General features: G+C 38.3%; 2 protein-coding genes across 3 annotated transcripts; both read left to right on the top strand.

Moving 5' to 3' along the window:
* Positions 1-7,468: 7,468 nt before the first annotated feature.
* Positions 7,469-11,973, top strand: ASDURF (ASNSD1 upstream reading frame). Its single transcript, XM_039225562.1, has 4 exons — positions 7,469-7,625; positions 9,432-9,485; positions 10,959-11,034; positions 11,885-11,973. The coding sequence occupies exons 1-4, from the start codon at positions 7,536-7,538 to the stop codon at positions 11,953-11,955; spliced, it is 291 nt and encodes a 96-aa protein (XP_039081493.1). The 5' UTR covers positions 7,469-7,535; the 3' UTR covers positions 11,956-11,973.
* Positions 11,899-14,995, top strand: ASNSD1 (asparagine synthetase domain containing 1). 2 transcript variants are annotated; one of them, XM_039225560.1, is made up of 3 exons: positions 11,899-13,445; positions 13,728-13,909; positions 14,633-14,995. In XM_039225560.1, the coding sequence occupies exons 1-3, from the start codon at positions 11,991-11,993 to the stop codon at positions 14,916-14,918; spliced, it is 1,923 nt and encodes a 640-aa protein (XP_039081491.1). In that variant the 5' UTR covers positions 11,899-11,990; the 3' UTR covers positions 14,919-14,995. The 2 variants fall into 2 exon arrangements, with proteins under 2 accessions (XP_039081491.1, XP_039081492.1); XM_039225561.1 differs by having other exon boundaries at positions 11,974-13,445; positions 14,611-14,723.
* Positions 14,996-15,384: the final 389 nt, after the last annotated feature.

The raw sequence follows: 15,384 nt of genomic DNA, 5'->3' as shown, positions 1-15,384 counted from the left end.
ACACATTTCTGCATGTATTATGTTAAATTTTTTTAACATTTTATTTATTTCTTTTTTAATAGTTTATTGTTTTTTTTAATTTTTATTTTTTTAATATTTTTTAAATTTATTTCTAGGAGAGAGAGAGAGAGAGACAGTGTGAGCAGGGGAGGGTCAGAGAGAGAGGGAGACACAGACTCAGAAACTGGCTCCAGGCTCTGAGCTGGCAGTCAGCACAGAACCCGATGCGGGGCTCGAACCCACGAACCGTGAGATCATGACCTAAGCGAAAGCCGGACACTTAACCAACTAAGCCACCCAGGCGCCCCTGTTAAGTTGGATTCCATATAACACCCAGTGCTCATCCCCACAAATGCCCTCTTCCGTGCCCATCACCCCCCTTTCCCTCCCCTCCACCCCTATCAGCCCTCAGTTTGTTCTCAGTATCCAAGAGTTTCTCATGGTTTGCCTCCCTCCCTCTCCCCAACTATTTTCCCCTTCTTCTCCCTCATGGTCCTCCGTTAAGTTCCTCCTAATCCTCCTATACGTGCAAACACATGGTATCTGTCCTTCTCCGCCTGACTCATTTTGCTCAGCATAACACCCTCAAGTTCCATCCATGTTGCTACACATGGCCAAATTTCATTCTTTCTCATTGCCATGTAGTATTCCATTGTATAGATAAACCACATCTTCTTGATCCATTCATCAGTTGATGGACACTTAGGCTCCCTCCATATTTTGGCTATGAACATTGGGGTACATGTGCCCCTATGCATCAGCACTCCTGTATCCCTTGGGTAAATTCCTAGCAGTGCTATTGCTCGGTCATAGGGAAGTTCTATTGTTAATTTTTTGAGGAATCTCCATACTGTTTTCCAGAGGGGCTGCACCAGTTTACATTCCCACCAACAGTGTAGGAGGGTGCCCATTTCTCCACATCCTCGCTAGCATCTAGAGTCCTCTGATTTGCTCATTTTAGCCACTCTGACTGGTGTGAAGTGGTACCTCAATGTGGTTTTGATTTATATTTTCCTGATGAGGAGGGATGCTAAGCATTGTTTCATGTGTCTGTTGGCCATCTGGATGTCCTCTTTGACACATAACTTGAACTCATGAGCTGTGAGATCATGACCTTAGCTGAAGTTCGATGCTCAACTGACTGAGCCACCCAGGCATCCCAAGCATATCCTTAGTCTTTGAGAAAGCAGGTGAACATGTGACAGAAGTTATGAAAAAGAGCAAAGATAATTTTAATCAACCTTTTTCTTAACTGTCAGACAAGTAAAGATGCATGGGCAGTATAAGAAGCATCGTTCACTGGTGTCATTCACAAGCCACACTGACCCCTAAATTGTAAGATAATACAACCAATAATGAAGTGTTCAGATCTGGGCTGAGACCAGAGTGAGGTGTATGAGATACCTAGAGCAGAAATTCTAGAGAGGTTCTCATTGCAGCATCCTTAGAGTGTGTGCATCCTTAAATTTTGCACCTATGTGTCTCCTTCGTCTTACTCTAGTCCCTGCCCTACACAAGAGCCCCAAAGTGATGTTGGCTGTAGGAGCCAAGGGTGCCAGATCTCCACATTCCATAGCTGAAACTAAGCTGCAGAACCAATCATATCTCTGGCAGAATGGGTTTACTCATCTCCAGCCCAGTGCTTGGGAGACTTGGCCATTTCCCTTAAGTGACCAAGATCAGGCTCAGTCTGGTATGCTTTTCTAATAAGCTAAGACACTATCTTCTCCCCCAAGTGCCTGTATGATAAGACCCAGGAGTCCCTCTTCCAGATACGAGAGCCCTGCTTATAAACACCAGTCCAAGATCTCAGGCTTTGTCACCTTCTGACAGAATTCCTGATGCAATACACCTACTTAGATTACAGTAATACTTCTTCCTTGATTTTACCTCTTTGTTATTTGGTTCTAGAGCCTGGTCCAAATCCCCCCTCCATGTAATATCCGGTGTTGTCTGCTTGCTGAGACCACACGTTAGCCCACTAATCTAGGCTTTTTAAAAGTCTGTGGCTCAGTCTCTCTCCTTTCAATTGGCTTCCAGTAGCCCTACCCCATCAGACTTAACAGAATTATCCATTTATTGTGACAACCAAAAATGCCTCCAGCCTTAGCCCTGTTGAAAATCACTGGAAGTAGAAGATAGGATCTATCTTCAATGAGAAATGGGTCAAGCATTTTGGAGCCTGGTTCTTCCCAATCCATTCGTTCATAAACCTTGCTGTGTCAAATTCATCTGGGGGAACTTCTCTTTTTATTATTATTTTTTTTTTGAGAGAGAGAGAGGGAAAGAGCATGTGAACAGTGGAGAGGGGCAGAAGGAGAGAGAGAGAAAAAAAATCTTGATCCTGAGGCCCTGGGATCATGACCTGAACCAAAATCAAGAGTCAGACACTCAATCAACTGAGCCACCCTGGCACTCATCTGGAGGAGCTTCTAACTTACTCTTTAAATACACACTTAAATAGTGCTTACTATGTGCCTTAAACTATTTTAAACACCTGACAAACATAGACTCATTCAATCCTCATAACAACCCCTTTGAGTTAGGCACTATTATTATTCCCATTCTACAGATTAGGAAACTGAGTCTTGAGAGGTTAATGACTTACTTAGCCAAAGTCACACACCTAATAAATATAAGCCTAAATTCAAGCCCAGCCCTTTTGGTTACAGAGTAAATGGTAAACACTATGTTATGCAGCAGACAACCATATCCCATTCCTAAAGATTTGATTCAGTAAATCTAGGGAAAGGACTGAAATATCTGTCCTTTGAACAAAATTTTCAGGTGACTTTGTATACTTAGAAGGGCACCCACCTACTACGTGGTATTTGGGAACCACAGCACTATTCCACACCTCATTTGGGAGACGTAAAGAAGGCTTATGTGGCCAGAAACAAATGCGTGTTACAATATACCAAAAAAGGAAAGAAAAACAGTTGTTGGGGCAACTATTCATTCAAAGCCTTGGAGAGCAAGGTAGTAATACACCTCATGGTCATAAAAGAGTCAACAGGGAACTATGTATTATTAAACAGAATAAAATATATTAAGAATGTAGAATCAGAGGAAGAGTAGAATAGCATTAATATACATGAAATTATCTTGTTAAGTAGATACATGACAGCAATGGACTTAAATGAAAGAAGGAAGAACAGCCTAGCTGGTTATATGGTGAGCTCCATATGGTCAGTCCTGAACCAGTCAGGCAAGACAAATGATGCCAGGTAACCCTAAAGTATGATTTAAAGCAATGCAATAATGATAACAGCTGTGGGGGGAAATAGACATGACTGGATATACAAGAAAAAAATAAGATAAAATGTGAAAGAATTTTGAAAACAGTTTAGCACCATAATAATATGACTATCTCCACTTTGTTTAGTAGTATGTCACCTTAAGTGGCCCCCAGAAATAAACACACACACACACACACACACACACACACACACACACACACACACAAACCAGAAAACATAAATATCCAAACCAGGCAGAGCCATAAGCAACAACCCACCACCAAAAGAGGCTGAGCAGCTATAGACCAATCAGGAGTATTTCTGACTATTCAGGATGGAAACAATTGAGTCAAAGAGTAAACTCAAACCTGAACCAGAACTCCTACTCTGCCAGCCACTGCCATAGAAGGTGGACTACAAAGAAGACCAATATACTGAGAGCTTGGTCTCCAGCTTTATAGAAAAGCTTTACTTTTGCCTCCAAGCATGAGTTAAAATCACATCTCATGTGTCAGGAGAGGTGTGTTCCCAGGTCCCCACCATCTCAACTGTATTAAACCCTAAGGGTGTTGGAGAATCAGCCAGGAGGTGGGTTAAAAGAATCCCAAATTTCAGTTTTTAATTAATACAGTATTTGGCAATAAAAAATTTTTAAACTATTATCAGGGGCACCTGGGTGGCTCACTTGGTTAAGCATTCTACTTTGGCTCACGTCATGATCTCATGATCCCATGGCCTGTGGGTTCAAGCCTCGCATCTGGCTCTGTGCTGACAGCTCAGAGCCTGAAGCCTGCTTCTGATTCTGTGTCTCCCTCTCTCTCTCTGCACCTCCCCCACTCATTCTCTCTCTCTCTCTCTCTCTCTCTCTCTCTCAAAAATAAACATTAAAAAGTTTTAAAAACTATTATCTTGTGAATATGCCCTCAAAACTCTTTTTCCCCCTTCCCCTATGTTCATCTGTTTCATTTCTTAAATTCCACATGAGTAAAATCATATGGTATTTATATTTCACTTAGCTTAATACACCCACCCTACCTCCATCCATGTCATTGCAAATGACAAGATTTCATTTTTTTTGATAGCTGAGTAATATTCCAGTGTGTGTGTGTGTGTGTGTGTGTACACGTGTGTGTGCCGTATCTTCTTTATCCATTCATTAGTCAATAGCCATTTAGGCTCTTTCCATAATTTGGCTACTGATGATAAGGCTGCTATAAACATGAGTGTGCATGTGACCCTTCAAATCAAAATTTTGTATCCTTTGGGTAAATTCATAGTAGTGAAATTGCTGAATCATAGGGTAGTTCTATTTCTCACTTTTTGAGGAAACTAAATACTGTTTTCCAGAGTGGCTGCACCAGTTTCTGTTCCTACCAACAGTTCAAGAAGATTCTCCTTTCTCCACATCCTTACGAACATCTGTTGTTGTTTCCCATGTTGTTAATTTTAACCATTCTGACAGGTGTGAAGTGCTGTCTCCTCATGGTTTCGATTTGGATTTCTCTGATGGTGAGTGACGTTGAGCATCTTTTCATGTATCTGTTAGCCATCCGGATGTTTTCTTTGGAAAAGTGTCTGTTCATGTCTTCCACTCATTTCTTAACTGGATTATTTGTTTTTTGGGTGTTTAGTTTGATAAGTTCTTTATAGATTTTGGATACTAACCCTTTATCAGCTATATCATTTGCAAGTATCTTCTCCCATTCTGTAGACTGCCTTTTAGTTTTGTTGATTGTTTCTTTTGCTGTGCAAAAGCTTTTTATCTTGATGAGGTCCCAATAGTTCATTTTTGCTTAGTATTCCTTGCCTCCAGAGATATGTCTAATAAGTTGCTACAGGCAAGGTCAGAGAGGTTGCTGCCTGTGCTCTCCTCGAGGATTTTAATTGTTTCCTGTCTCAAACTTAGGCCTTTCACCTATTATTAATTTACTTTTGTGTATGGTATAAGAAAGTAATCCAGTTTCATTCTTTTGCCTGTAGCTGTCAACTTTTCCCAACACCATTTGTTGAAGAGACTGTGTTTTTTCCATTGGATATTCTTTCCTGTTTTGTCGAAGATTAGTTGACAATATAGTTGTGGGTCCATTTCTGGGTTTTCTATTCTGTCCCATTGATCTATGTGTCTGTTTTTGTGCCATTACCATACCATCTTGAGGACTATAATTTTATAATGTAGCTTGAAGTCTCAAATTTGATGCCTCCAGCTTTGCTTTTCTTCTCAAGACTGCTTTGGCTATTGACTGAGACTCCACCAAAAAACTGATACACAAATTCAGCAAAGTCATAGGATACAAAATCAATAAAATCAATATACAGAAATCTGTTGCATTTCTATATACACCAATAATGAAGGAGCAGAAAGAGAAATCACACCAAACTCCATAAGGTTTACAATTCCACCAAAAACCACAAGATACCTAGGAATAAACCTAACCTAAGAGGTAAAAGTTCTGTATCTTGTAAAGTATAGAACACCTAGGAAAGAAACTGAAGAAGATACAAAAAAATGGAAAAACATCCCATGCTCATGGATTGGAAGAACAAATAGTGTTAACATGTCTATACTACTCAAAGCAATCTACACATTTAATGTGTATCCCTATCAAAATACCACCAGCATTTTTCACAGAGCTAGAACAAACAATCCTAAAATTTTCATGGAATCAGAATTTCTTTAATACAAGAGACATTATAATGGAATTTGTTAATACTCTTCAGAAGCATAAAAACATTTAACACTCAGATAGCAACATATAAAGGCTGTTCTGAATTACAGACACATGGACACATAGAAAGCTTATAGCTTCAGTTTTACATCTCGGTTCCAGGTTGAAGGCAAAACAGAAATACCAGTCTTCATCAGCCCAGATCTCAAAAAGCAGCTCTATTTCCCAGTGGGCAAAAAGTTCTTAATTAATTTGAGCTCATAAAAGACAAGACCAAAAAACTGGATTCTCTTTCATCTCTCTTCTATTAGAGACTAGATCTCCATCATGCAATAGGTATCTTCAAATGGTTATACCATAAAACCAAATTCCCAATCACTGCTGCTACCAATGTATAATAACTTATCAGACATGCATAAATTAGAAACAAAAGCAAAATTTTAAAAATCAGTAAAAAGGAAAAATAGACAGTAAACTTAGTTCTATAACCACTTTGAATTTACTCTGAGTCAATAAAAGATACGCCTAGACCTAAACAGCCCTGAGGTGCACTTCCTTAGCCATACAGTTTCATTCCTTCAGTTGAGTACACATCAGTTGGCATCTCCACAGAAGCTTGAGAGTTCCTATATTGAAGTATAATTTTCAAATATACAAAATCATGTCTCTCATGCAAGTATAATATGAATATATGTCAAAATGTTATTCAATCCATGAAGGAACAGATGTAAAAACCAGTTTTTTTTAAACTAGGCATATATTAATAAATAAATCATTATTAACTGCAGAGTTAGATGCAAAACTGATTAACGTCGTACAGAACAATCAGTCACAATCTGTGGCATTATCTGATCCACCAGACAGAAATTATTTGCATCTCTGCCACAAAATCTACAAGTTAACCTCTGCTCCTACAGAATTGTAAAACAGCTCAGTCCATAGAAAATAAAGTTCAGAAACGATATTAAAGAACACCCCTTAATCTCTTGCCTGTTTTCAATGTTTGGATAATTTTTCTCAGAGGAGTAAGATACTGCAAATATTGCATGGAACATACTTATACTAAAAATGTATTCACTTATCCAAAATTTATATTTAACTAGGCATCCTATATTTATCTTTTAATCCTAATAGGAAGTTCACAAACATTTTACCAAGTCTGTACAGTTCCGTTGCCAAAAATGTTATCTCTTAAATCTATGCCTTAGTTTCATAGACTTCCTTGCCTAGATAATAAATATTAAGTCGGTATTTTTACCGCTCTTCTATTCTTTATGTTTACCACTGGGAGGCGCATATAACTCACAATCTACTGGATTCCACGCCGTGTGGAGAGCACAGGAGCGTTTCCACGTGGGATCCGCTAGGGGACCGTTTAGAAACCGCTCACATTTCACAGCCAGGATCACAAACTCCCGAAGCAACTGTGCGCACGCGTACAACTGCTCCCACGACAGAGCCGGTTTGCGCAGGCGTTCCAGTAAATGCGCAGCCGCTGTCGGTAAGACTGGTGGGAAAGCGAAAGCAAGGGGGTGGGGCCGCTGGGAGCGCGCATGCGCTGAATCTGGGGCCTAGTGGGTATTGGGAGTTAGTGGGTTTACGTGTCTTGGGTTCACCGCGCTCTGTGGAGATGCCCAGCCGGGGGTCTCGACCCGAGGACGGCGCTGGGCTGTCCTCTACAGATAACTCGACCCCGCACAAGGAGGATCTTAGCAGCAAGGTGAGTGTAGGACGAGTCGCGAAGGTCCGGACTGGGCTCTGCTTGCCTCCCGCGCACATGGCCCAGCCTCGACTTTGTCCTGAGTCTTAGCATTGGCAGCCACAGTTAAAGGGAGACTATGAAATTTGGCCCAAGATTAGACCCCTATGTCAGCGGGACAGAGGTTTGGTTGGGGTCTTTTGTCTCTACTCTTTGTAAATTGTTAGAAATACTGCCCGTCCCAGATCGGCTACGGCGTTTTCCGTCTCAGAAAATGTCACCACTATCTATTCAGTTGTCCATGCCAATAACCTGGAAGCCATCCTTGAAGTCTGTCCCCTACCAGTTCTACTTCTGAAGTTCATTTCAAATAAATCCCTTCATCACAGTGTACACTCACCATCCTAAACCAGCCATTTTTATCTACCGTTAGGAATCTTCCGTTGGTTTCCTAACCATTCTCTCCTTATCCATCCTTACCTTCTTCCAATCTATTCTCCACTCTAGCTAGAGCAATGATCCTAAAACACGTATCTTATGGTCACTGTTCTACCCCCCAAAAGGGGTGGGGGTAGCAATGTATATTTGAACTGCCATAAACGAACAGAACCTTTAAAAATACACTGGAGATGGGAATGGTTATAGCCATTCAGGTATTAGAGGTCCTAGATTTTACTTTAGTTTTGTCCTAAACTATCAGTAACATCTTGGACAAGTCACTAGTCTGTCTCCCTTTCCTTGTTTGAAGTAAAGTGAAAGGTAGAATGTATACATGTATAATGTACCTGTCATTCCTAAAATAAAAGGAGAACCACTTCAAATGCAGATCTGAAAGTTATACAAATTTGGTCTTGGAATTCAACTCAAGTCTAGCCAATTACTGCACAGACTGGAGAGACAGAAGGGTACACACCCATAGGGAGTGAACCTCCAAACCACATACAACCTGCTCCAATTACTACCATAGCAAGCCATTTATACTGATGTGTGACAGTTCTCTGAGGTGTGTGAGATCGGACAGAGTTTATAAAACCTGCTTTTAACTTTTTTGGATGAGCACTAGGTGTTAATATGGAAACCAACTTGACAACTGTAATAAAAAATAATAAAACCAGCTTTTAGAGGCACTGGTGACACAATGTAATCAGTCACGTTCACAGCATAATTGCCCTTACTGAAAAGAGTTAGAAATTCACTTCCACCTAGTTGTTTCCCTGCCAACTAATAAAAAGTGAGGCCTAGTTCAACAGTGCCGGCACTGTGTTAGGCTTTGAAATGTAAAGGGGAATAAAATCAAGATGGAAAGTGATAATGCCTTACAGTCCCAGGTAGGGCATTTAGTACTGTGTGTTTGTTCTGCATGTGTGATGTGTGGCTGTACTATTTATACATGAATCGTGGAAACCATTGATATTTGAGAGGGAAGAAAAGTAGCATATCCCTCATGACATTTGCTATTTATAAAAAAAATTAAAACATAACTTAAAAAAGTCATTAAAAATACTTTTGGTGCATATTGTCTATTTTAAATAAAAGGTGCAAACTTGGTTTAGAAACTCTGGCCCTTGCATGAATGCTGGTTACCAACGCCAAACCCTCTGGGCTCAAGGGCTTTCTAACACCTACCAAGTGTAATCAGTTTCCTCTTTCAACTTTTCCCCTACAGGACCCTCACACACTGCTGTTGGAAAGAATCTATACATTCACAGACTGCCCATCTGGATAGTCAGTAAATTATAATCCCTTATCCCATCTCCAATTTTAAAGGGCCCTCAATTGAACATACTTGATAGCCTCTGATTTAAGAATTTTTCTTTATTTCAATAGATTAAAGAACAAAAAATTGTTGTGGATGAACTTTCTAATCTGAAGAAGAACAGGGTGAGTTATTAGAGTAATTCCGAATTGTATGTGGGAATTTGATTGTATTAACTATATACTAAAGTTATAAGAATTATATCTTAAGATTTAAATTTTCATTAAGATTTGCAAGATTTTAGCATTGTTTTTAGTTACATTGCGAAAGTAAAAAGTATCCAAGATTTTGTACACATACGTAGATACTTATATGTTAGTTATAGTTGATAATATTTTTTCTCATCAGATACAATTCACATTACCTTTGAACCAAATGATGCTAATTATACAGTGATAACTTGGAGTTATAATCACTAATGGTATTTATTTTATTCTTGAATTTGGTGTTTTCTTTTGAAATAAATAAACCTAAAATAAGAAAGGAGGGGCGCTTGGCTGACTCTGTCGGTAGGGCATCTAACTTCAGCTCGGGTCATGACCTTATGGTTTGTGGGCCCAGGCCCCGCATCGGGTCTGTGCTGACAGCTTGCTCAGAGCCTGGAGCCTGCTTCAGATTCTGTATCTCCTTTTCTCTCTGCCCTTCCCCCATTTGTGCTGTCTCTTAATATATAAATGTAAAATATATAAATATATATAAAGTATATAATATATATATTATAATAAGAAAGGAGACTATACCTTTAAGTGAATGTGGATAATTGTTGAAAAACAAAAAGGATAAATTGCTTCCCTTTTCCCCAAAATTATTTACACAAATCCGCCAAATATTTAACATAGTTATTTAATGATATTTCCATTAATGTATCTATAAACAAGCAAGCTACTGCTTTGTGTGTAGTAATACTGTCAAAATTTATATTTCAAAGTTCAGGAAGAAATTATTTTGAGCCCTTTGAAACATTTGATACTAACAGCTTGGTTAGCCATTTTTGATCTTGTCACTGAGGGAAATTTAGAACTTAAGGCACAACTGATACAAACTTTCTAGAGGGGAGGTTGGCAGAATATATCAAAGCATTAAAACTATGTAGCATTGTGACTGAGCAGTTCCCCTTATAGGAATTGATACTTGTGAATCATAGAAGTATACAAAGATTTAGTTACAAAGAAATTCATTACAACTTTGATTTATAAAGTTGGTTATACCTTAAATGTCTAAAACATAAAGACTTACCAAGTAAACTGTAATGGCACACCTGTACAGTAATGTGTAAAAGAATGCTTATTGATAACAAAAACTGTTCCCAACATGTTGTTCCTTGATAAAAGCAAACAATAAATCTGTACTTATAATAAGCCTTTTTTTGTTCAAGAAATCTAATATGGTATATACAGAAAAAACATTTCATGTCACTGTTAATGGTAGCAATTTCTAGATGGTGTAATAATGGGTGATTTTTGTTTACCTGTATTTTGCTAAGGTATTGTTTTGAATATATGTTACTGAAGTTCAAGAACACATAACAAAAGGGTTCAGAGTTTCGACATACACTTTTTAGATCAAATCATAATATTAGCCTAAATTATGTTTTGCAGAAAGTGTATAGGCAGCAACAGAACAGCAACATATTCTTTCTTGCAGACCGAACAGAAATGCTTTCTGAAAGCAAAAGTAAGTTTTTTTGGCATATTATATAGAAATGCATGGAAAATCTTTCCTAGGCTTTCTGTAGAGATTAATAGTAGTGCCTAAATTATGTTGTCTATCTGAATGTTTAAATTTATATCTGAAGATTGGATGGTGGTATATATGTGTGATAATTAATGCTTTGGTTTGGTTTTCTTCAAGTTAGACTTCCAAATATGAGTCTACAGTGAAAGTGAAATAAAGATATATAAGATGTGTTAGAAAGCTATAATTATGTGCTTTAGAATTTTACATAGATCTAGGTATGAAAATTTTCTACAACTTTCTCTTTTTATGACTTTGAATTACTTTGAGACTCAAAAGTTTTGTGGGTTAAACAGGAAGGGAAAGGAGAGCCTGGGTGGCTCAATATGTTAAGCATCCAACTTTGGCTCAGGTCATGATCTCACAGCTCCTGAGTTCGACCCCATGTTGGGCTCTGTGCTGACAGCTTGGAGCCTGGAGTCTGCTTCGGATTCTGTGTCTCCCTCTTCCTGTCTTTCTGCCCTTCTCCCACTCTCTCTCTCTTTCACTCTCTCAAAAATAAATAATAAACATTAAAAATTTTTTTAATTAAAAAAATAAATAGGAAGGGACATATAAAGTTCATAGTCCAGTGCCTAGGCCAAAGTACGCATTTAATAAATAGAAATTATTTTCTTAAAAGATAAACATTGTCATCAGAAGCCTGTTGTAAATGATTATTGACACTAGCACATTGCATATACTCAAGTGCTTTGATCTTGGTAAATAGCCTATGTTGCTCTATGAATTACTGGGTGAAGGTCCAAGAATTTTTATTTTACTTGATATGCCTTCTCCCCTCCCCCCACAGATATATTGGATGAACTGAAAAAAGAATACCAAGAAATAGAAAACTCAGAGAAGACCAAAATCAAGAAATAACATTTTATCAAGAAATGACTTGATTTCACATAACAATGTGTGGCATTTGTTGTTCTGTAAGCTTTTCTGTTGAGCATTTCAGCAAAGATTTGAAAGAGGACTTACTGTATAATCTTAACCGACGGGGACCCAGTAGTACTAAACAGTTGTTAAAGTCTGATGTTAGCTACCAGTGTTTATTTTCTGGTCATGTCCTTCACCTAAGAGGTGTTTTGACTGCCCAGCCTGTGGAAGATGAAAGAGGCAATGTGTTCCTGTGGAATGGAGAAGTCTTTAGTGGTATAAAGGTTGAAGCTGAAGAAAATGATACTCAAGTAATGTTTAATTATCTTTCCTCTTGTAAGACTGAATCTGATATTTTGTCCCTCTTCTCAGAAGTCCAAGGTCCTTGGTCTTTTATATATTACCAAGCATGTAGTCATCATTTATGGTTTGGTAGGGATTTTTTTGGTCGCCGTAGCTTGCTTTGGCATTTTAGTAATTTGGGCAAGAGTTTCTGCCTCTCTTCAGTTGGTGCCCAAACATCCGGAGTGGCCAAACAGTGGCAAGAAGTTCCAGCATCTGGAATTTTTAGAATTGATCTCAAGTCTCCTTCCATTTCCAAATGTGTGGTTTTAAAATTGTACCCTTGGAAATGTGTTTCTAGGGAGAATGTTATGAAAGAATGTGTTAATAGCCTGACTCAGATTTCAGCAGACTTGCCAATGTTTGTATCAGTGGTAGCAAATGAAGCCGAACTGTATCTTAAAGAACCTGTTGTTCCTTTAAACATGACGTTGCCACAAGCTCCATTGGAGATCCATTGCCGTAACATTGCTAGTGTCCCGCCTGCAAGGGAGACGCTTCAGGTATTTCTCACTGATGGACACATGAAGGAAGTCGTTCAGCAGTTCATTGATGTCCTTAGTATCGCAGTGAAGAGACGTGTCTTATGTTTACCTAGGGATGAAAACCTGACACCGAGTGAGGTTTTAAAAACTGGTGAGAGGAAAGCAAATGTTGCAGTCCTCTTTTCTGGGGGTATTGATTCCATGATTATTGCGACCCTTGCTGACCATCATGTACCTTTAGATGAGCCAATTGATCTTCTTAATGTGGCATTCATGACTAAAGAGAAGACCATGCTGACTGGTTTTAACAAAAAGAGGAAAAAACAGAAAAATTATTGTGAACTGCCTTCTGAAGAATCCTCTAAAAATGCTGCTGCTGGTGACCATGGTAAACAATTCAGTGTACCAGATCGCATCACAGGAAGAGCAGGACTGAAGGAACTCCACGCTGTCAACCCTTCCCGGATTTGGAATTTTGTTGAAATTAATGTTTCTCTGGAGGAACTGCAAGAATTCAGAAGAACTCGAATATGCCAGTTGGTTCAGCCTTTGGATACAGTGTTGGACGATAGCATTGGCTGCGCAGTCTGGTTTGCTTCTAGAGGCACTGGTTGGTTAGTGACCCAGGACGAAGTGAAATCCTATCAGAGCAGTGCAAAGGTATGGTACAGAATGTCTGCTCAAAGAATTTCTGAGACCCAGTTTTACCCTTTAAACTATTAGCATTTAGATTGCAAGGACATAGCATATTTTAATTGCATGTAAACTACAATGCAGCATAGAAGACTTTTTTAAAAATTGGGCATATTTTACTATTTTATGACTTGCCTTGTGTTTTTTGTCTGAAAATATTACTTTTGAAATTATAATTTTTTAAGCTTTGCTTGTGTCTTACTTTCTTTATCATATATCATAAAGATATATTTCTGTAAACCATCACAGGTGGTTCTTACTGGAATTGGTGCTGATGAACAACTTGCAGGTTATTCTCGTCACCGTGTCCGCTTTCAGACCCACGGATTGGAGGGATTAAATAAGGAAATTGAGATGGAACTCGGTCGAATTTCTTCTAGAAATCTTGGTCGTGATGACAGGGTTATTGGTGATCATGGAAAAGAAGCAAGGTAATTCTGATTATCTAAGCTGTTATGGGAAATTTTGGAAATTTTGTAAAAAAAAAAGAACAAAAAACACATTAGCCTGTAAAAGGAGATTTTTAAGTTCCTTTTCCTTGGAGACCATTCAAATGAATAACAGTAGCAACAATAATAGCTTGGCTTTATATTATTACAAACATCATCAGAGGGAGAATGGGGAAGGATCAGAAGAGCACTTGTCTGGAGCTCATTCTCTAAGGAATGTCTTTTTAGTAATTTTCAAAGATAATACAATGGCATGATTGTTGTCAGTACCACAATGAACAAGACTATAAAACTGAGGTAGTGAAATGCTGAGAGAAGGTATTTAATGGGTTTAGTTTGTTATAAATGTTAACTTTCCTGCCAGCAAGAACATAAGCCCTACCTCCACATCTTTTAGGCGTCCCTAAAGATTCCTTGTGAAACAATTTGAGATTATTTCTTACCATGGGCTTAATATATTTATTTTTGAGGCAAAATTTATTTATTTTGTAGCATATGTATTAAAATTAGTCACATGAAATATTTGTCAGTGTGATTAAATTTTAGTTGTGAAATTGTGTAAATAACCAGAATGTTTTTAATTGAGAAAAACAGTGCCATCAAAAGTAATTTGATGCTATAAATTTTAACATTGAATAAAACACAAAAACAATCATAACAAATTGGTTTTATTTTTTTTACAGTGGTTATATTTATTTATTTTAGATTTCCTTTCCTGGATGAAAATGTCGTCTCCTTTCTAAATTCCCTCCCAGTTTGGGAGAAGGCAAACTTAACTTTGCCCCGTGGAATCGGTGAAAAACTAATTTTGCGTCTTGCAGCCGTGGAACTTGGCTTAACAACCTCTGCTGTTCTGCCAAAACGGGCCATGCAGTTTGGATCCAGAATTGCAAAAATGGAAAAGAATAATGAAAAGGCATCTGATAAATGTGAAAGGCTCCAGGTCATTTCCTTAGAAAACCTTTCTATTGAAAAGGAGATTAAAACGTAGTATTGCACAATGTAACAGCATTTACTGAATGATGACCGTGTAAAAATAAAACACTCTGCTGCCTTTTTATTATATAATGCAGTGGTTTTAAGTTTCATTACATGAATTTGTATTTAACTATATAGCTTAATATAACCAGGTTAGTCGACACTGGAGGAAAAGACAATACTTGAAAGAACAGCTGGCATGTTTTAAACTTTGACACCAACATTGCTTTGAGCTCTTACATGGTAATGTCCCACCAGCAGCACTAAAAGAAGGCAGCTTTTACTGACTCTTGTCATGGTGGCTACACCCAGAAATAACTCAATTTGTTATTGTCATCAGGGGCCTGATTTAAACAGAAGAGAGAACTACGGTTTAGAGAAACAAAGCAATTTGCTTGAGGTTCACACTCCTGAGCAATATTTAGTACATCTCTTTAGGCAGCTCACTTTCTCACTCAGAACTTCTGACTCTTGTAAGC

Source organism: Hyaena hyaena, unplaced genomic scaffold, assembly GCF_003009895.1.
Source record: "Hyaena hyaena isolate Hyena2069 unplaced genomic scaffold, ASM300989v1 scaffold_2346, whole genome shotgun sequence".
Taxonomy (NCBI): Eukaryota; Metazoa; Chordata; class Mammalia; order Carnivora; family Hyaenidae; genus Hyaena; species Hyaena hyaena.
Note: the sequence above shows the minus strand (reverse complement) of the source record. Positions and strands in the feature narration are given on the sequence as shown.

Bases quoted from the DNA above. Each gene is read 5' to 3' on its own strand.
- ASDURF (XM_039225562.1), top strand. From the start codon at position 7,536: ATGCCCAGCCGGGGGTCTCGACCCGAGGACGGCGCTGGGCTGTCCTCT. The intron at 9,486-10,958 runs GTGAGTTATTAG...TATGTTTTGCAG, and splicing joins CTAATCTGAAGAAGAACAGG to AAAGTGTATAGGCAGCAACA. The intron at 11,035-11,884 runs GTAAGTTTTTTT...CTCCCCCCACAG, and splicing joins AATGCTTTCTGAAAGCAAAA to ATATATTGGATGAACTGAAA.
- ASNSD1 (XM_039225560.1), top strand. From the start codon at position 11,991: ATGTGTGGCATTTGTTGTTCTGTAAGCTTTTCTGTTGAGCATTTCAGC. The intron at 13,446-13,727 runs GTATGGTACAGA...AAACCATCACAG, and splicing joins CCTATCAGAGCAGTGCAAAG to GTGGTTCTTACTGGAATTGG. The intron at 13,910-14,632 runs GTAATTCTGATT...TATTTATTTTAG, and splicing joins GATCATGGAAAAGAAGCAAG to ATTTCCTTTCCTGGATGAAA.